We start from the raw sequence: 20,396 nt of genomic DNA on the forward strand, positions 1-20,396 counted from the left end.
CATTTCACTAGTGGCGTCTAGTGAATATGTCCTGATTTCCGTGGCTTTTTCATTATCTCAAGTAAATTTTTTTTGTAGTCCATCTAATTTTCAGTTTATTAACAATCTCAAACAGTACTACAAAGATAGCAAGATTACAATTATAAAAATATACTTTGCATGGCCTAGAGAGGGTAGAAAACATTTTGCAATGCAAAATATTCCTGTTTTTACCTATATCACAATGGCCACACATGGAGGAGTATCAAATTATTTGTTTCAACATCAGTTGTTGGAAGGAGATGCTCTCAAATGTTTTATCCTTATGGATTCTGTAATTTACTATATATTAATAATCATAATTTATTTTAAAAATTTTACATTTTACATAGTCAAAATCTTTGTGATGCCGTCAACAAAGATTTTTTTACTATGCAGTATCACCTCCCATTCCTGTAGTTATGTTTCAGTATTTACATGTTTCTCTCTAAAACATTTTCCACATCTATAATGACATTGAAAATATTGATAGCAATCTAAGATAGTCGGGGCTGAACTGAAAATTCACTGCCAGCAATCATTTTTCATTAAAACAAACCTGCCCTTACTTGTACTATTTCAATAATAAATGAGATATATTTAAAAAATCAGGTATGACAACTGAGCAGAATTGAAGCAAAACTAATTGGTTTGGTTTTTTTTTTTTTTTTTTTTTGCAAATACTTGTGTGTCTGTTGGACAACATATCTGTGTGTTTGGTGGTAAATACCTCTATGTACATACATGTAGCTGTATACACAAACGGGCTGTGTTGATGTGAAACTTGAACACAGCCACAGAGTAGACTTAGAGGACTCTGCCTTTAAGTATGATGCCCACAATACCCATAGGTTGGATATTGTGTAAAGGTTCTTCACCCAGAGAGTGGTTGGGCACTGGAACAGGGAAGTGGCCACAGCACAAGCCTGACAGGACTCAAGAAAGGTTTGGACAGTGCTCTCAGGCACATGGTGTGACCCTTGGGGTAGTCCTCTGCAGGAGCAAGAGTTGGATTTGATGATTCTGACGGGTCCCTTCTAATTCAGGAGATTCTGTAATTCTCTGTCCAAACAAAGTGACCTTGGGAATGTGTTAAGAAATAAACCTTAATGGTTTTAATTGTGTGCTTAGAAAGTATCTACAGCTATAGTTGACTGTTGCTTTTCCATTGAAGGTGCTAAGGGCATGATAGTACTTCCCTTCAGCATTGTGCATTGTAGCAAGCAATAATTCAACAACCAAATTTAGCAGTAATTCTTCCAGAATTAAGGAGTGCACGGAAGCTGGCACCATTCTCATCCAAAAATCTACAAGACTCAAGAGGTGTTAAACAAATGAGTGAAGAATCAAAGTTTATCCAAACAATTCTCTAGGATGTCCCATATATATGTGATATATATAAAGCATCCTCAGCATTGATGCTGGGTCTCATGGTAAGCTCTAGCTGATTCATTAGGGAATGATGAGGTATTGTTCACTTAAAAACTCAAGTCCACTCTAAGGTTTCTAAGTACAGATTTAGAGGAGAGAAATTTAATCTCATACGTGTGTAAAGTCTGTCCCCAAAGTACTCCACCCTTTGAACTTTTCTGAAGAGAAGAAAATTTAAAATGCAGCCCAGGAGTCAGTATCTTTAAGTTAAAGCTTTCTTTCTGAAGGGAATGGTATAACTGAAGTTTCTGAAATATCCTTAGGGTAGAGCTGTGAGGAGGCATCCAAAATCCAGAAGGTTATGCATAGGTCACATCTACAGATGTTTTTTCAAAGGTATGGTACCTCAGAATAAAATTGGATTTTAATATTTGAATAGAACATAGTGACCTAAGAAAATTAACTACATATCTTTTGGTATGGGAAATTTTTTAACCACATCTCTTTACTGAGAAAATTTTTAGTCCATCTGAATATTGTATTAAATGTTTTAAAACTAATATAAACATTATTTAATGGCAAACAATGCTTAGCTGGATTCATATGTACAATACTGAAAAAATCCAGACATCTTCCTAAAGACTTTCAAAGATGTTTTAAAGATACATACAAAGAGAAACTATTTTTAATTGATGTCAATATTTTTTCTCCAAAATTCATTCAAGGAATATGATTTCTACCATTCTGAACAAAATGTCATATTTAATTAACTTGTATGCTTAATATTTGCATATCTAGGTTCAGGCACAGATCGGAGTAGATGTGCAGTTAAGAGTGTGGGTGAGAAACTCGGTTCCTCTCAGCAGACTTGAGCAGGATTTTTGGGTGGTGTTGGATGGCTGCTTACAGTTTTGCAAATGAATCAGACCAGTAGAACTCTTTCTTGCAGTACAAGCACACTCATGGAGCCCAGAGGGGAGGGAAATCAGTTAATTCCTGTGTCAATTACAGCATGTTTCTGTCTCAGAGGTAAATAATTGAGCTGGGATAGTCAATATATAACAGTGGGTGTCTTTGCTGAGCTGTGTTGCCATACTTGCACTATCACCATTCTCGTTCTTCTGGGTTCTACAAGGAGGTCAAAAGTGTGGGAGGTCAGAAGTGTGGGTTCAGTGTGGCTGGTACATGTTAATTCCATCACAGGTCAATGAAATACTAAGCTGCTGCATCAACATCCTACCTTCATGTCTTTGATGTTCTACATGATCTAATAATGGGTGGGGGAAAAACTTCTAGGAAGTCCTTCTCATTTCTTCCTTCTTCTCTTCCTAAAACTGCTAACAGAATTCAAAAATGCCCTAAATATGTCTGCCATTTCAGACTTTAAAAAAGAAAGAAACCTTATATTTTGAAAGGAGTCTCTTTTGTAGTATGTGTGCTTTGTTCTGAGTATTTTACTTCCTTACTTGCTGATGCAGTTTCTCTTGATGAAAGAGCTGTAGCTACTTCTTCCTGCAAAAAGTAGGAATGAGAAGTTTCTGAATTGGTTTTTTACTTTTAATTGAACAGAGTGCTCTTAGAAAAAGTTGAGCATCCTCTGAATTGAGAGTTGTAATCTTTGGTCCAATAGTGTGTTTGTCTTTGAGTTAGCAATACTTACTTTGTGAATCAGAAACTGTTAAAGGAGTATCAGTAAGAAAAAATGTGCATTTCTCATTATTTATGTCCATGTGTGCTGGTGAGCTGCATGTTCAGAGCAGGATATCCTTAAACTCACACAGGTTAGCAGTAATCACTCGGATCTCTAACTCTGTGATTCAAGTGTATTATGCACAAACTTTTGACCTAATACCAAGGACAGCATGAGTTCCTCCAGTGAATTTTCTGACGGGGCACTGATTCCTATTATGTCAGACAGCTCCACATGTGAACAAAAGGATTGTCTGTTTTCAGCTGCACTGCTGCTTGTTTGGGAAGCACAAACTTCTAATGGCTAATAAGGGAGAGTGGTGTAAATTTCACTCTGCTAATGATTTTTTTCATGTTTTACACTGAAAGGTATAATAGAAGAGTTGTGTCTGGTTGGTTTTTTGGTTTAATGCATGAATAGTAAGAGGTTGGTTGCTTTCTAGCCTTTGGAAGGACAGTGGATTTAAGAAACTGACCATGAACATAAACAGAGTACTTGTCTCTCTCCTGAAACTTCGTGGCCAAGAGCCACAGTTCACATTTCTAGATCATATACATGTTAAGAGAGGTGGAATTGCATTACTGGAATGAAAATTACAATACAAATAAAAAATCATTGTACGTATTTTTTTTGTACATACAAGAGACAAGCAAGAATACTTCTTTTGTGATCCTAACAATTTAAATTATAACTTATATATATAATGCAGGAGAAAATAGAACAGAAATTCTAGCTGAAAGGCCAAGTACTGCCTTCATTTCCTCTAAACTATATTAAAACTTTTTTCTTTTGCTGTATAAGAGGCAAAGTGATGCTTTGAGAAATGAATTTATTTCATTTTATTGCAGTGCTTTGAAAGTTTTATTTTTTGGTTGCATATAACCTTAGCAAAATGAATAATGAACTCTGCCATATCTGAAGTCTTGTCCGTCATGCTTTGCCTCACATACAATTGTCTTTTCTTGCAGCTATTTTATTTATCACATTAGGTCTTGTCATCTTTGCAATTCACACAACAGGAAATCAATAATTAATTATGGATAGGTAAAGCAATGCCTCACTGATTGCCTAAAACATCCAAGACTTGCACTTTATAAAACCACCGGGGATAGTTTCCTCGCTGTTTCTCACTTGAATAGATTTGGCAAGTAATTAGCACTTATCTCTCCCTCATCGTGTGTCTCTTCATAGCTAAAATCAAGGGATGAGGTGTAAAATTAAGGTACAAGATCTGTGATTAGAAGATGATAACAATGCACATCAAAAAGTGCATTTGGAAAAAGAGAAAAGTCACCAAGGCCATCTGCGGTATTTTGAAAGAAAATAAATGGATGATAGTCTCAGAAGAGTATAGTACCCCTTGCACTGCAATGGAAGAGAACAACAGGGAGAGAAAATATTGTAGATTATTTTGAGGTGGAATGCTGACAGTGGGAGAATAATGGTGTTGCTTTCAGAAAAGCCGAGAAGGAGGTGTATATCTCATTTAGAAAAGAATGAGTTTAACCACCGATTCTGAAAATGTCACTTCAAAGAGCCTACAGAAAACTTAATAATCCTCAGCCAGTTCCAGACAGTTTTGCTGCAGTTAATGACTGTCTGACTAGGAGCCCTTCTTTAAGCCTCATGCTGCCCTAAATACGTATTTCAATATCTGTTTGTCTTTCGGCTTCTTAAGCATTAACTTGTGCTGTGTCTGGGATGCAGAAACGGTCACTTATAAGTAAAAGCCATTTGTACACTGAAATTCAGAGTAAGAAAACAAGAAGCACTGAGGTCAAGCCCGCTGCACAGGATAGGAGACAGAAGCACAGTGTGTGTCACACAGCTGCACCAGCTGTGGAGCAACACGGCAGCCCCAGCATCTGGCGCTGGGACAGGCGACTGAGAGTCCCTGGGAGGGCTGGCTGCTCCAGTCGAGCTCTGCCACCTGCCTGGCCTGGTCCTTACCTTGGCTCTAGTGATGACACTGCTTCCATGGGGCTCTCAGCATAGTCTCCATCCTCTTCCCCCGGTTAGGTTTGTGCAGGGGAAGAGGGAGTGGCCTTCCTCAGAAGCTCACACAGGAGTGGTACTCCCAGCATGACCTTTAACCAGCAAACAACTGGTTTCATCATCATCATGAAAAGGCATGGGAAGGAAGCTGTGCTTTCCTTTAAGCAGTTTGTCTAACTTCTCATACTGTCACCAACTCCTGCTCTTTTATCCAAAGTAATGTAACATTTTTAAAGCCCCGAAACTTGATGAATTTCTCTTCTAAAAATAATCTTCTGGCTTCCGTAAGTTGTGGAAATGAGACTATAACACGAATACTAAAATCTTCAAATTATGCTGAGCGTCAGTGATGCATGTCTTCACTTTGGGTCAATTGATTTTGGGTGCTTGGCTCATAACTCTTTGGGAGAGGAGGGGAAACACGACACTTGGAGTTAGCAGCCTTTCTGAAGCCATTGAAATTGCTTCAGAATGAAGGATTTAAACCAAATGGTCATGTGAACTGGGAGAACACCAGGATCTTCCAGGCTTAATCCATTCTTGTGAGCAGCATATCTTGATTTACCTCTTTGGAAGCAAAAGATAAAATCCTAGGAATAAAAATGTTAATACTCGTTAGAATTGTAGAGTAACTGATGGCAGTAAAATAATGTTTATTCATAATACATAGTAAAGTAGAGTGATGCCCAGGAATTCTATTCTGGAAACAACACAAGCAAATCCAAAAAAAACAATACTTTGAGGAGGCATTTACTGTTAGTAGGATTTGACAGTGTAAATTCAATTTGAATATGTAAATTCAAAGAAAAAATTTAAAAACACCTTTGGGTTTAAATTAGATCATTTATAAAAAACTAGTTCATTTGTTTTTCAGGAGTGTTTCTAGAGTTTTTGAAGCTGTAAGAATGTTGTTGAAGTCTCTCTTCCAAAGTAAAAACTCTTCAAGTACAAAGGCAGGGTCTTTTTCAGAGAACAGTTTTCTCACCATCTCCTCAGCAGCTCACATTTCCTTGTTATTCCCTCCAGTGGTGCACAGGTTCTGTGGGGACTAGTTGGCTTCTTCCCTTGCTGCCACGGGGCTGGCTTGTTATCTTTTTTGAGAAACATTGGGAAATTAGTTTATTCTTTCTCTTTTATTAAAACAGAAAAATATGGTCCCAGATTGTAAATCCTATTAAGTAAGGGTGGTTGTTGGTGATCGTAAAAAATGCATTATTTTGGAAATCCCATGTGAGAGCTCCATGAAATATTTATGTGGATCACCCCAACTTAGTGACCATTTCAGATTTCTCACCACAGTCAAGTCATACACATAATTTTCATATGGCAATGTATCTAGATTATTTGATCCAGTTGTAATTTCTGCTTTGTCCTATTAGAGTTGTGACAGCAAATTCCCACTGAAGAATTGCCCAGACCTATGTAAGTCTGATGAGCCTTGACTTAATTCACATCAGATTTATCTTTTGCTGCAGACGGCGTCACACTGGTGCACAGCAGTCGGGATGTTTCATTTAACCTGACAGTGCTGCTTTGGCTTGTGGAGGAAGCAGCACTCAGAGCAGTGTCTGGCTGAGTTTCAAAGCGAGTAGATCCTACGTTACATACTCACAGGCACTTTGCCTTGCTGCTGTGTCACCTACTTCTAACACCACAGTGGGTCTAGTTACTGATCCCTGCAAGAGGTTATCTATCAAAACTTCACATTTCTACAGCTTATAGCCATTACGAGAACAGTTATTACTTCAATTAATGTTCTGGAACTGGTGAAAAGCTGGCTTATGGATAAGGGAGTAGGATGACAAAGCAAGTCTGGTCCTGTGTGCTTCAAGTTGTCTGTAAAACGTCTATTAAATTAGGTTACAAGAGAATCAGACCTGAAGCAAGAAGTAGCATGCTGACAAGGTTGTAAATTCCAGGAAGGCAGGACACAACATTATCTATAGTTTTTCAGGCTTTAGCTGTTTTTTTCTTGGATTTTTTTGCATCATTTTAATTTTTTCTCTCTAGTCTCTAGTAGGAATTTTCCATGTACAGGAAGTTGCTCTTCTCTGTTCCTGACAATGTTCAAACACTTATGGCCATGAGCCAGAGCAGACTGTGCTCTTCAACACTGAAAGATACTGAGCCATCCCACAGCCATCATACATAGAACAGTTTTTCTAGAGCACTCAGTGCTTTTCAAGTCAGTGTCTTCTTATAGAAGCTGATCAGTCAGAGGATAGGGCTTGTTTTCACTTTTGCTGCATGGCTATTAGCACATGGACTGCTGTGGGATTTCTTTCTGAGTGGATGCTGTGAGGTATCCAGGTTAGGCACCGTACCCTTCCTGACTCCTGGACATTCCTTGTTCCTGTTGGGAACTGTCAGTTCCCATCAGGACTTAATTTAATTCAGTCTTCACAATGTTACGGTACTACAAGAGAGAAAATGGTGTGCCTGATATCATCCACCTCCACAAATCTTCTCAAATCAAAGACTCCACTACCAGTGACTTCTGAAAATTTGAGATTCTTGAAAACACAATAGAAATCTGATTCCCATTTCGTCCTTACATTTTAAACACAAAGTGAATATCAAGGAAAGAAATAAAGAAAAAAATACATCTTTTCCTGAGACATATGCAATAGGTGTTTGGTGCAATAAGTTAAGTCATCCTGACAAAATAATTATTTTTTCATGGGCCTGATGAAAATGATTTCTTTTCAAAATTTCTGAAAGTTGAGCAGGGAGATAAAGAACCTGTTCACCCCTAAAGCCCAGCAAATGTTCAGAGAGACTGCAATATCACTTTCATTTTCTATGCGATCATCCAGCTCCCATCCCAGTTTTAATCCTGCAGCTTTTTCAAGAGGATGTTGTCAGAAACACATTGTTGCCAATCAAGCTTTAACATTTGGACTTCATGAAGTATAACTGATGTAATAGTATAATGGGTATATTCAGTTTAGTCAAAATATAGCCCAGGAGAAGATGTGTTGTAAGGATGTATAATGGTATTTCTGTACTCTGGTTGTTTCCTGTCATCCTGTAGTTTGCAATTGCTACCTATTAATTAATTTATCAAAATACATTTAACATTACATTTAAAAAATACATCCATTCTGTAACAGAATTGCATTGAATTGCTTTCCAATTTGTCAAATCCTTTTGTCTTACTCTTCCTCTCCTAGATAATATTTGTGGCTAATAAACTGGTTTCTTAAATTCAGCCTCACATACTTTGATCTTGAGTTAGCTTTCTTCTCTGCAGGACACTGCTGTATACTGTACCTTTAAGTAACCAAGTAAATTTAATTAAATTTCATTACAGGCAGTAGACCTGAAACAAACTAATGAAAGCAGCCATCATGTCAGGTGGTATTTATCTAGCCATTAAATTGAAAATAGCCCCTTTAGGCTCTTAAAAATTAGTTTCAATATTTAATATTAATAGCTTTTGGAATTGTTAATGGGTATAGTTTTAATAAATTTGTTGCAAACTGTTTACCTTTTCAAGGAAAGAAGCTTGTTGCTTGCACCAGAAGAGAGCTAAGGATAAATAACTTGAAAGTATTAGGGTTTTGAAATACTGTGAGGTCTGGGAGCTGCCCTCAGTCTGTGGAAAAACACTGTGAAAGTCGTCATACAGTGATAGGAGTATGCCTTGTTTAGTCAAAGGCAATGCCAAGCCAGTACAAAACTTGCCTTAGAATTTATTGTTTGCTTCACTTGTCTTACTGAGCTGATTTGGCTTGCCAGCTTGAGAGTTTGTAACAGAATTTATTTAAAGACCTCATTATAAGCACTATTGTCACCAGAGAGTAAAATGGCAATTTGCAGGGAAGAGAAGAAGGGAAAACCTGTGCTGCAGAAAAGACTGCTAGTGCCAGCATCCAAGCAGCTGTCCTTGCTGCTCAGGCACCTCGCAGGGCTGTGTCTGAGGAAGCAGTATTGACAAAGTGCCTGTTGATACCCTGCACGGCCAAACCAGTGCCATGTGCTATTCCTGCAGAGTCTGTGGGACGGTGCAGGTGTCAGGGATTTATTTCATCCACTTCCCGTCAGAAACAGGCTGCAGGTATTGATGTATACCAATGGAATACGCAGCAGGAAGAAAGACTTAGAGGAAGACTCTTGTCACTTTTTCCTGAACAATATGCCAGGGTTTTACTTGAGGGACACAAGAGTGCAAAAGGAGAGTATAACGTGGCCATTAATGTATCCAAATCCACAAAACTGGAAACATTTCTACCTTGCTCTATGTAAGCATGGTTGATGTCTCTTCTTTTGCAGGCAGAGAGTAATGAATAGTGCATCCCTTTTCCTTTTGTCAGATCTAAAGTCTGTCCTCTTCATAGCTTCCCTTCTTCCATCTGTTTTAAAGAAAATTTATTTTTAACAGAAATAAATTCTTTTGTAGGAGACTACAACAGCATGACATATCGTCTGCTTTCTTGTAAGAAATTCTTAACCCCAGAGAAGGAGAAAGAACCATTTTTCTTCATCAGGATAAAGGCATGGGCTTCTTACATGTTTGCTCCTTCAGTTTCATAATAGAGAAATGAATGCACAAGTTTTCATCAACCAGAGACAAAAAAAATAAGGCTATATTTGTTACTTGGAGTCTTGGATAAGATTATTGGACTTAAGCTATTCATTATAGCTCTAACTATAAACTATTATGACTTCTTTAAAATATATGTGTTTTATATATATGTACATATCATGTACAGTATTTTCCAATTTGATTTAACAAGTTTGGGCTTCACAGGTATTTTTTTCTTCCATTATCATGAACCCTCCCTCTAGCTTGGAGGATGTGGTTTGTGTAGAAGCTTCTTTTTGGAGATGAGATATAAATTGAAAATCTTGTATATAGAAAATTTTGCTTTCAGGAAGTTGTATTAAAGATCAAGTATTTATTTTTTTCAAATTACTCTTACTATTTTTTATTAATTAACAAGATTTCTCCCTTATATTTTCTTATGTGACTGTGATTAAATATGAGGTGCAGCTCAGTGAAGTGTCCTAAACAGGAGCAATAGAGGACAAACAGTCACTGCTGACTCCAGGGGAAGTCCTGACTGTACTGTAAATGCCATAGCCCAGATTTCATTCTTCCTCATTTTTGTCCTTGAAATTGCAGCTGAGATACACCCCTGTTTGTACAAATGCATTACATGAGGAGTACAGTCATTCAGCCCCCATAATTAGGTGTCGCCTCTGGCTCTCCTTAGTTGTTTATAAAATTTCCCTCTACAAGAAATGTATCTTCTTTCCTCCTGCCGTGTCACAGTCCTGCTGAGTTCTCTTTTCTAAGAATCTCATGGAAAGGGGGTTTTCAACCCATCTTCTCTTCTGAGAGCCAGGTGCCCAGGGTTTCTATGGATGGAACGAATCAGACAGATACCTTGAGCAAAGGCATTTTGCTGGATGTGTGGAATTCATTTGTGGATGTGTGGAATAGCTGAGTTAGGGGGTGAGAATAGTCTTTGCTACCACAACCATGAATTATTCTTCTGTGAGCAAGAAGAAAATTCCAACTGGTTTCTGGTAATGTTTTATTGTGTTAATTTTTTTCAGCATTTTGTTGCAAAACTTTTGTTTTGGCACCATGCCTGGTGCTTGACTTGATTTCCACTGAGCCCAACAGAAAGTGGGCATTTTTAAAACTGTGTGAGACTGGAAATCTCAATGTTACTGATTTAGATTTAACATTAAGCACTGATAAAGACAGTTGCAATCTATCAATACTGAAGGCAGTTGAAATACTGTCATTTAATAAGAACACTACCAGAAGTCAGTTTATGCTCTCATGATAGTTTCAGACTATTCATAATATGTTTTTAAAAATGTGAAGTACATTATTTTGGTTTATTGCATTATGTTATGGTGCAGGAATAAAACATGAATTATTCAGACTTTCCTTTTTTATTTTTGAACTAGCTGTTTCTAGTATTTTTATTACTTTGTTGCAGTTTTTTAATACATCACCAAGAACATAGTTTTTAATAGAAGGAATAGAATTTCATTCTGTATGCCTTGAAGAAAACTGGAACAAAATGCATTGATTCTTTTTCTCTCATGTGTGATCAAAAAGGCAGTTAGTATAACTAAGCTGAATTGATGCGCAGTCTGGCAATCCTGGAACTTCCCAATCTACTTATTCCAAAACCTCCTTATAAAATGGAAAATATTTCAAGCCAGAATGCTGTTTGCAATGTGAAAATTGAGGTGTGGGAAAAAGAGGCAGAACTATTTAAACAAATAGCCTAAAACAGTGTTAATAATCTGAGTCTTTCTGAGATGTGTATAGAACTTTCTACATTTATTTTTAATCTTGCTGTGTCGGTACAGTCAGCACATCCTATCCTGTACCACTAACTATATTTACCACCCAGTGGCAGGAAGAAGACAGCAGCCTACTGGTGTATCCATAGTGAAAACACCAGAGGAAAATACTCTGCTGAAAGCGGGGAGCTGTGTGGCGTTTTCACTGACCGTTGTCACGATTCTTGCTGTTGCAGGATGGATGGTCACAGTATCACTTTGTAGCCTCATCTTCAACAATAGAAAGGGATCGGCAAAGACCGTACTCCTCATCCCGCACGCCCTCCATCTCTCCCGTGCGCATGTCTCCCAACAACCGCTCAGGTAAGGCCTGGCCGAAGCAGAGCCAGAGGTAAAAAATCCATCACCGTCATTTTCCCTGACATCTGGATTTGTTGTTAGCTCTGGTGGAAGGGCACAAAGTGTATTCTTTACTGTCACCAAATTACTTGTTCGAAACAGGATTTAAATTTTTTTTCATTAGCACCTTGTAAAGTTTTAGAGAAGAAAGATTACTTTGTAAAGTTTTAAGGAGAAAGATTATTCCATAAAGTTTTACAGAAGAAAGATTATTCCATAACATTTTGTCATAAATTCTCCCAAAATGTTTTCTTGATGGGGATTACCTGACTAGATCTCAGGGCAATGGCATCCATTGGCAGCACCAGGAAATTCTGTTGCTCACTTTGCTAGTCATAAAAGCCACTGTGTGGTTTATGACCATTTTCCACACTTAGCAGAAGTTTAAAGACCCACATTACTTTTTTTTTTGTCAGCTTTTATTCTGGGTATGTGTGTATCCATATGCAAATGTAAGTTTCACAGATTTGTCTACACATCTTCCTAACATTGATTGCATATTTACACCAGCTATTATCAATTTTATATGATCTGCACAATGAACTAATGTAAGTCTCTCAACTAATGCCATCGTGCAAATTAATTTTTCTATCTAGAAATCGGGTAATCTTTCCCTCACTCTAATATAAAACATACCTTCATTAGATAAAGCCATTCCCAGTGAAGAATTTTCAAGACAAACAGAGTGCACTGATAATCTTTCAGTGGCCTTTTTGCTGCTTTTCAATCAAATGCTGTCGTTCCATTGGTACACCAAGAGTTTAGGATTAAAATTGCCAAACTTATTATTACCATTATGCTATTGGGTTTTTTTTAAGGAAATTGTTTTGTTACTTATCTAGAAGCTGCATCTTAGTCCTGCAGAACAAGAGTTGAGGAGATGTGAAAATGTATCCAGAAGTACAGTGAGAACTGTTACTCTGTTTTTAAAATCTGCCATTACACAAGTCCATAAAGGGCTCTTGTTCCTTTTTTTCTTCTCTAAAATCTCATCTTGACCATAAGTGCAAGGTACTTGAAATGTCTGGCCCTGAGATCTTAGTTCTGTCTCTTGCCAGAACCATCTTCTCACTTCTGTAACTCTAAATTTCAGATGAAATTTTACTGCTGTCCTCAGTTATCCTAAAACTGGAAAAGCACAAATAATAATGGCTGTTTCTGAAGGAAGAAGAGCCCATGCCATTACATACCAATCAGCTCAATGTCAGTCTAGAAAATTGCTGGAACAAATAATCAGAACCTGAACAGCTCAAAGGTAGTAGGAACATAAGATATTACTTAGCTCTAGGAGTATCTATTTCTACATAATAATGTTAGTTGCTGTATGTCTGGTAGTATCCATATCAAATGCAAGCATTGATTCAATACCAATTGCTCTTATTAAATCCAACTGAATTCCTGCTACAAGAATTTGCAGAAAGAAAAGCTGGGAAGTACAATATCCTATGATCAGTAAGACTCTTTCACACAACATTTTTATGGAAAAGCCTAAGGCAAGCTAGCCAACAGTTCAGAAAACATCCTCTGTGGTAAATAGAAAACTTACTGAAAACCATTTGCAAGGAAAGGGTATTGTTTTTTGCCAAAATGGCAGAATGCTGTGCTTAGAGCCTAGCTTGGGTCCAGTACTCTTCAGTGGTTTTAGCTTGGGTCCAGTCCTCTTCAGTGGTTTTAGCTTGGGTCCAGTCCTCTTCAGTGGTTTTAGTAATGACCCAGATAATATGCAAAAGTTACCTGTTACCTTTGTGAGTGACATAAACCTGGGAGAAACTCATGTTCTTTGATGGGCATTATTGTAATTCAAAGTGATCCTTAGAAATTGGAGGCAGTGTTCAAAGGGAAAAAAGTAAACAATACTTTAAAAACAAGTTATAAGGAGAATGTCTGACTAGGTGACATTTCCTGATTTCTAAAGTTCTTTAAAAATTATCTGGGGATTTTTGTCAATTGCACACATGAATTAGAAGGTGGAAAAATTAGAATATGAGAATATACTGAATGGACTGTAATTGTTTAACTCAAGTAAAAGAGATATGAGATGGAGACAGTGGGAAGAAGTACACACCAAGTTTTCAAGCATGTAACAGCCAGTCGTGAAGAGGAATGGTGTGAACTTTTTCTGCTCTCATAGCAGACAAATGGAAATAATAAGCAGCAAGGAGTCAGGCTAGACATTTCCTAGCAGTGGGGAAAGAAAGCACTGGAACAGACTGCTTGGAGCAGTTATGTGGTCTCTGTCATTAGAGATCTTTAGTTCCAGATTAAAATCTGTGAAGAATTATGTTGGTATACTGGATCCTACCAACCAAGAGTTGAAGTAAATGCACTCACACCATCCCATCCATCCCTAGGATTTGGTGATAACAGGCTTTTCTGTGTCCTTTAAGAATTAGAGCAGAAAAACATTATATCAATTTTCAGTCTAATATCAACCAAAGTCTTCAGCTTTGCTTCCAGTAAAAACTCTGAAAGAGGGTGATTCTGCATTTTAATGCTTTCCAGAAAGTAGTTTTCCTCTCATGGGAAGAGTGAGGGAATTCCCACAGGGAACAGAGAGAGATGATTTTATCTGTATCAGTCAATTTTGTTCAAAACACCAGAGTGTTTATAACCTTTACCAGAGTATGTGAAATAAAATGTCTCTCTGCTAGCAGCTTTTTCAAGGTTTGCCTTCTGGCCTGCCCCCCATTAGACTCAAGCTGCCATTAGCTGATTTGGTAGTTTAACGTCATGTTTCTTTATATCTGCCAGATTATCAGCTTTAGATTTACATCACTATTGGCAAACAGTTTAAAAGCAATCCCCAATTCTAATGGCTTCATAAGAAAGAACATCTGTCCCGCATTTGTTCTGTAAATTCAGAGGCCAGAGCCAGCAAAGTCAATCGAAGAAGAATTCAACATCACTTTTGCTTCCTTACTCCATAGTTGACTGCAAGTACTTCACTGTTGCTGAACTAAAATATGTAACATAGTTTAGACGTGCTGGAAGATGTGCCTCAAGGTCAAGCTTTTCAAAGAATTTGTACTACATTTTTAGTTTTTTCTTTTCTTTTTTTATGAGCAAAGGGATTGTTACTGGTTTTGAGCTTCTTTTTACATAGCAAATACCTGGGTGGAGGCAGGGAAGTGTGTGGGGGTAAGCCCCAGTACTTTAGTAATGTTTGTACCACTGTGCCCTTCTGAGGCTCTGGGGAGCTCTACCACTCACCCTGTGCTCCTCCTGCCCTCCCCAACAGAGAAAGTGCACTTCATTTATCAACACCTAAATATATTGAAGTCAGTTTACTTGAAAGCCATTATGTTTTTTCCTTTGCTTTTCTCCTTTCCCTAAGCATTGCAAGCTCTAAGGCTTCATGATCAGTGCCAGTGATCACCTCCACATTCTCTAGTGTGTGAGACTTGAGTACAAAACCCAGTTCTTTTTTTTTTGTTGTTACCTGTGCTTTCCTCCCTTTAGCTGTACCATGAGTATGGGTGATGAAGAATTTAGTTTTTATAAAAATAGCTTAAAGTAGCACTTGTTGCTTTAATGGCAGTTATTCACACATAGAGATATTTAAAGACAAAGAAATTATTTGAGTTACCTTTAATTGTTAGGCATTCTTTGATTTATGTTTTCTAGGGGGCTTTCTTTTCTTCCTTTTTCCATTCAAATAATTTAATTGGTTTATTTTCAAGAGAAAATGGAAGAAAACAATTTTATAAGGGTTTTTCCCACACAGTTGAAAGTCAACAGTCTTTTCAATGGAAGTAAAGTAACTATTTTGAGGGAAAAAATGGAAGTGCCCATACTTCCATTTTTTGCCAAGTTAAAGAAACTGAAGAGTGGAAAGGAGAAAAAAAAATATAGTTATACTTTTTTTTTTTAATAGCAATCATCTTAGATGTTGAATGTAAGTAAAAAGAAATTTAACATTTAGAAATAAAAATATGTTTGCAATTGATTTTCCAATGAATACATTTGCCTTGCAATAACAGCATCTCTTTTTGTCCTCCATAATGTGGTAGTGTTTCCTTGATCAGCTTCATGTTAGAAAACTAACAGATATAAACTGTACAGGAATGCTTACTCAAGAGTTAGAGCCTACTTTCAGTCATGTATGACTTTAAAAAAAAAATCAATTTTTGTTATCTAGCAAGTGCCCCAGCCTCACCTCGGGAAATGATCAGCCTAAAAGAAAGAAAAACAGACTATGAATCAACTGGAACTAATGCCACTTACCATGGAAGTAAGGGAGAACACACTTCTAGGAAAGACACCATGACAGGTGAGATTTTGCTTGCATAGCGTATATAAGAATCAGCTGTGATAGAACGCTGATTTTTTTTTATAGGATTGCCTGGCTTGCTGCACTGTGGAAAAGAGTCAGCCTGCTTTGGCTAATTCCCAAGTTTTAGCCATCTTGAGAAATACAACTGGAGATATATTTGAATGAACACAAGACTATGTGAAAATGATTTGTGAACACCATGGTTCTTCACAGAAGAAAGGCTCTAAATCCAGTTTTGCATGTCTTTTTCAATTTTACATTTGTTTTCATTTCAGGAGGAAGCTGGTTGATCACTTTGAATTAACTGGTATATTTGAGCATGTGCAGTGATCCCTAACATCTGTCTTATGCAGGGAATGCTCTCCAGGATGAGTTACCTTATTTTGCATGTCAGTATTCATAGGAAGTGTGTGGCTCTTTGTAAAGTTTATCCATGTTACTTTCTTAGCGGGATTGATTTAAATGCAGTAATTTTCTCTGTGTGTTGTAGCATCTGTTGCAGGTTTCTCTGAAGGCCTCTCTTCCCCAGTGAGCTCATTAATCTCTTAGCATTTCAGTAATTAGGAAATTTTGACTGCTTTTCCCAGTGCTGTACCTCTTCATGAATTCTCTTGCAGAATACATGTTGGTCTCCATCACCATTGCACAGGCTGATATAATCATTATTGAACTTTTTGTCACATTTATGAAGTAACAAGCATCACGGTCTCCTCTTCCCCAAATGCTGCCTCAGGGCAGGCAAATAATCCCAGTGACAAGTCTGAATGCCTGTTACCTTCTCCTGTGCTGTCTGTAGAGGTCTTGCTCAGAGGTTGCTCACCAGGAACATGGTGACTCAGCATCCATCCATCCATAAGATCCATCTTTCAAGGCTGTATTCAGGATGCGAAGATACTCACACTGTATCTACCACGTTCAATGTGATTATGTAATCAAAACCTAAACAGCAGCCTTGGAACTTGTGTGAAAATGCCATATGGAATGTTAATTAGCCTGAAAGTGAAAATCTGAAGAGAAAAATGACAGTCAAGAGCATTTGGAAACCACAGAAATTCGGAGTGTCCTGAATGACTTCTGTGGGGTACTACGGGAAAGTGCAGAAGATTCAGTCAAGGTACTGCATTTTATGTGTCTGTAGTGTTTTGGGTGTTTCATAGTCACTGCATGAGGTAGTTTTCTCTAACAGTTCAGTGGCCTCTACTTGGCTGATTGTGAAGAACGGCACTGATGGGTTTTTCAGCCATTTGTCAAGGACCCATAAAGGGTGAATCTCAGGAATAAGAGCATCAGGCTAAAAAGGAAAAGGCAGAAACAATCGTATTTTGTTCTAGCTATATCTGTAAATTCAGATTAGCAAATTATGTCAGAAAGTTCAGCAAAATGCAGTGTCTCCACGCTGGCAATTTGGATTTCCTTGCATATAGTCTTGCCTCCCTCCCCACGTTAAAAAAATGGACTTTTCTTTTTTCACACTCCTTTTCACTTTCTTTTTGAGTGTGGTGCTTTTCTTGTCTGGTTCCTACTTCCTTTATTTTCTTTCTCTCACAGTATAATATTCAGACTGTGGAGTTTGTACTGCCTCCGCAACCTTTACTTCACTTTGATTTTTTCCATTGTGTTTTCCTCTAATATTGTCTTGTATTTTGTCTATTTCTGTTGATTATTTGGGTGGGCTTTTAGTAAGGAGACTTGAAACTCTCAGTGTCATGCTCAGCTATCAACTGTCTTTCCAGCTCCTGAGTTCAGTGAGGGGAAAAAAAAAATCAAACTAATTCAAATCAGAAAATGTAATATTTCACAATCTTACATGACCAATGTACAAATAAATATGGAATTAACAAGTAACTTTCTGTCTTTCAGATAACCAAATCTCTGCACGTTTGGTGTAAGCTCAAATTAAGCACCATTATAAGAACAAAAGAAAATGACGGAAGGAGTTTTGCTTGTCAACATTCAACGTGAAATTTGTGTAACATAATTGTAGCTCTTTAAATAATAAATATTTGATTTAAAAAACATATAAAGTCAGTATTTGTGATTTTGTGAGACATTTTGACTTTGCTTGAGTGGCCTAATACAAGTTCATGCAGCGAGTTTCTTGCGATGCCTGTGTTTCGTTTTGTGCATCAGGCAGTGCATTGCAGACGATACATCCACGTGGATGGGACTTAGATGAATGTTTTCTCAGATTCTACCTGGCACACACGTATTTTGATCTGTTCTTCTACTTTTGTGCCAAGCTGATGTATTGCACAAAGCTTTTTTTGACTTACGGATTTTACACAGAGCGTAGAGCCACAGAGCTGTAGTCCCAATTTATCCATGACTGTCTCCATGCTCTTCTCCAAAGCTCTTCTCAGTTTATAGCTGAAAAATTGTATGACCTTTGGGCTGAGACCGAAATGAAGGTTTTTTGATGAATTTTCAAAGTAGGAATGTTGGCTTCCTGCCATCCTGGGAATTTGTCAGGGAACCTCTGGGGAAAATGGAGAATCTATGAAGTAAACAGTTTGGCTGAAGGTGATAACTTACATTGATTTCATGAGAATAGATAAAAAAAAGAGGCACAGTATCAAAGTTTTCATTGCCCTCTTCACAGGTTTATGATGCCTTTTATATGTACTGTCCATTTTCTCCTCTCTGTAGAAAATAATAACCAATTATAAAATTTTGTCACCTGAAGTATATTTTTAAGATAAAAACTATTATATTCCATTTAGGAAAACAGGAACTGTAAGTGCACATGATAATGTTATTTATGCCATGGTGTTTTCTTTCAGAACAGGGAAGATAAGATTTCTGTGTGTCATCATGGCACTCTTTCTTTGAGGTTTCTTTTACTTTTTTATTTCCCTCAGTGAACTAATATGTACATCATAGTCAACATGCCGTGTCTTCTCTTCCAGGAGCAGAAAAAAAAACTTATGATTAATTTATTTTTCCTTTGGTTGTGGAGAATCCATCATGAATACTTTTGCTATTTAAACTTACTGGCAAGTCCGTGCATATTTGGAACACAAAAAAAACCACCATCAGGTGTTACAGGTGGTCAGGATTATTATTATTATTTCTTTCAGAAACTATAATGCACTGTATCGTTTTTTCAACCTCATTTTTCACTCTGCGGGAAGGTGGCATTGGTAGTGACAGGTATGATCTCTGTTACCTAAGATTTGTGAGGTACAGAAACATTTTCCTTTACTGTGTTGATCTAATTTTTTTTAAATGGACACCTGCTGCTAATAGCAGAAAAAGCAGGTTGTGTGATACCAGATGAGTATGACTACCTGTCCAGCTGAGCTGTCCTTTCTTACTATCAGTTTGTGTTCCTGAGGGCAAAAGGCTACCATCTTGTTATTCCAAAGTGTCTGTAAATGTGTTCAGAATAAGCACTCCCAAGATCTGAAAGCCGAATGTTAAACCATGAATCAAGTGACTGGGATATTTGTGGATGAATTTGGTCAATGACATCTTTGTCACGTAAACCACTGAGTAACATAATTTTCAATTTTTGTCATCTTTAAAGAAAACTGCTATAGGGAACTATGTGACTTTTTTTTTTTAACCAGTATCACCTAGAAGACTGAACAGAAGGGAGAAAGAAAGCTGTTTTTCTATAATGTCCTGTATGCAATTGAACCACGAAGTACTGCAGGTTGATCATAGCATTCATTTTAGAATGCTCACAATTTTGCCTACCCGAAGGTGCCTCTTCAGTGTTGTCACGTACTGATGTTTAGAGACTGCATAAAATAGACACATAAACACATGCTGATCACTCCTCTATTAATTTAATTTTCAGCTAGTTCTCACATCTCTGTGAAGAAATGTGGCTGCAGAAATATCTCTGTTTCTTACTCCTTTCCCTCCTTTCCCTTCTCTTGACATTTTTATTTAAAAAAATATTTCATTGACTTCTCTTTCCATTTGTTTTACAATTTTATTATGATGGTAAATATGCCATATTATCAGGAAAAATCAGATATTAACCATACAATGTCTGTCCTTTCATCTAGCTCATTCTCTCTTGTATATTTGTCCTCTGCTTTTGGATCACAAGAGCCAACTGCTCACTTTAACATGGCAGTATGGGAATGGAGTTCCCAGGGATTCCACCTGCATGTTCAGAAGCAGGTACTGGAGCAGGGCTGCATTCACTGCTAGCAGCTACATTCCTGACTTAAATTTCCTCGCAGAATCAGAATTACCTCAACCTCCAAGCTAGCCTAAGCCAAGATTTCTTATTCTTGAACTCCTGGGATTTATTTTCAAGCATTTTATGTCTCATAGTTTTTATTGCTTTCTGAAAATATTACTAAGGGTTTGAGGGGTTTTTTTTCATTTTTAACTTTTGCATTTGTATTCTCATCACTGTAG

At 37.4% G+C, this 20,396-nt stretch overlaps 1 protein-coding gene and 1 long non-coding RNA gene across 4 annotated transcripts in view; one reads left to right on the plus strand and one right to left on the minus strand.

Annotated features, from left to right (window-relative positions):
* Positions 1-20,396, plus strand: part of CTNND2 (catenin delta 2) — a 638,318-nt gene that overhangs the window by 613,623 nt on the left and 4,299 nt on the right. For both annotated transcript variants that reach the window (XM_059854664.1, XM_059854675.1), the window contains exons 19-20: positions 11,584-11,710; positions 15,885-16,016. In XM_059854664.1, the coding sequence (XP_059710647.1) occupies positions 11,584-11,710; positions 15,885-16,016 (259 nt within the window). The remainder of the gene's footprint in view (positions 1-11,583; positions 11,711-15,884; positions 16,017-20,396) is intronic.
* Positions 11,655-20,396, minus strand: part of LOC132331322 (uncharacterized) — a 38,772-nt gene continuing 30,030 nt past the window's right edge. The window contains exon 4 of one of the 2 annotated variants that reach the window (XR_009487551.1): positions 11,655-11,790. This is a non-coding gene — a long non-coding RNA (uncharacterized LOC132331322). Of the gene's footprint in view, positions 11,791-16,001; positions 18,496-20,396 lie in introns of those variants that run through there. The other variant, XR_009487552.1, reaches the window with a different exon arrangement.

This window comes from Haemorhous mexicanus, chromosome 1, assembly GCF_027477595.1.
Source record: "Haemorhous mexicanus isolate bHaeMex1 chromosome 1, bHaeMex1.pri, whole genome shotgun sequence".
NCBI lineage: Eukaryota > Metazoa > Chordata > Aves > Passeriformes > Fringillidae > Haemorhous > Haemorhous mexicanus.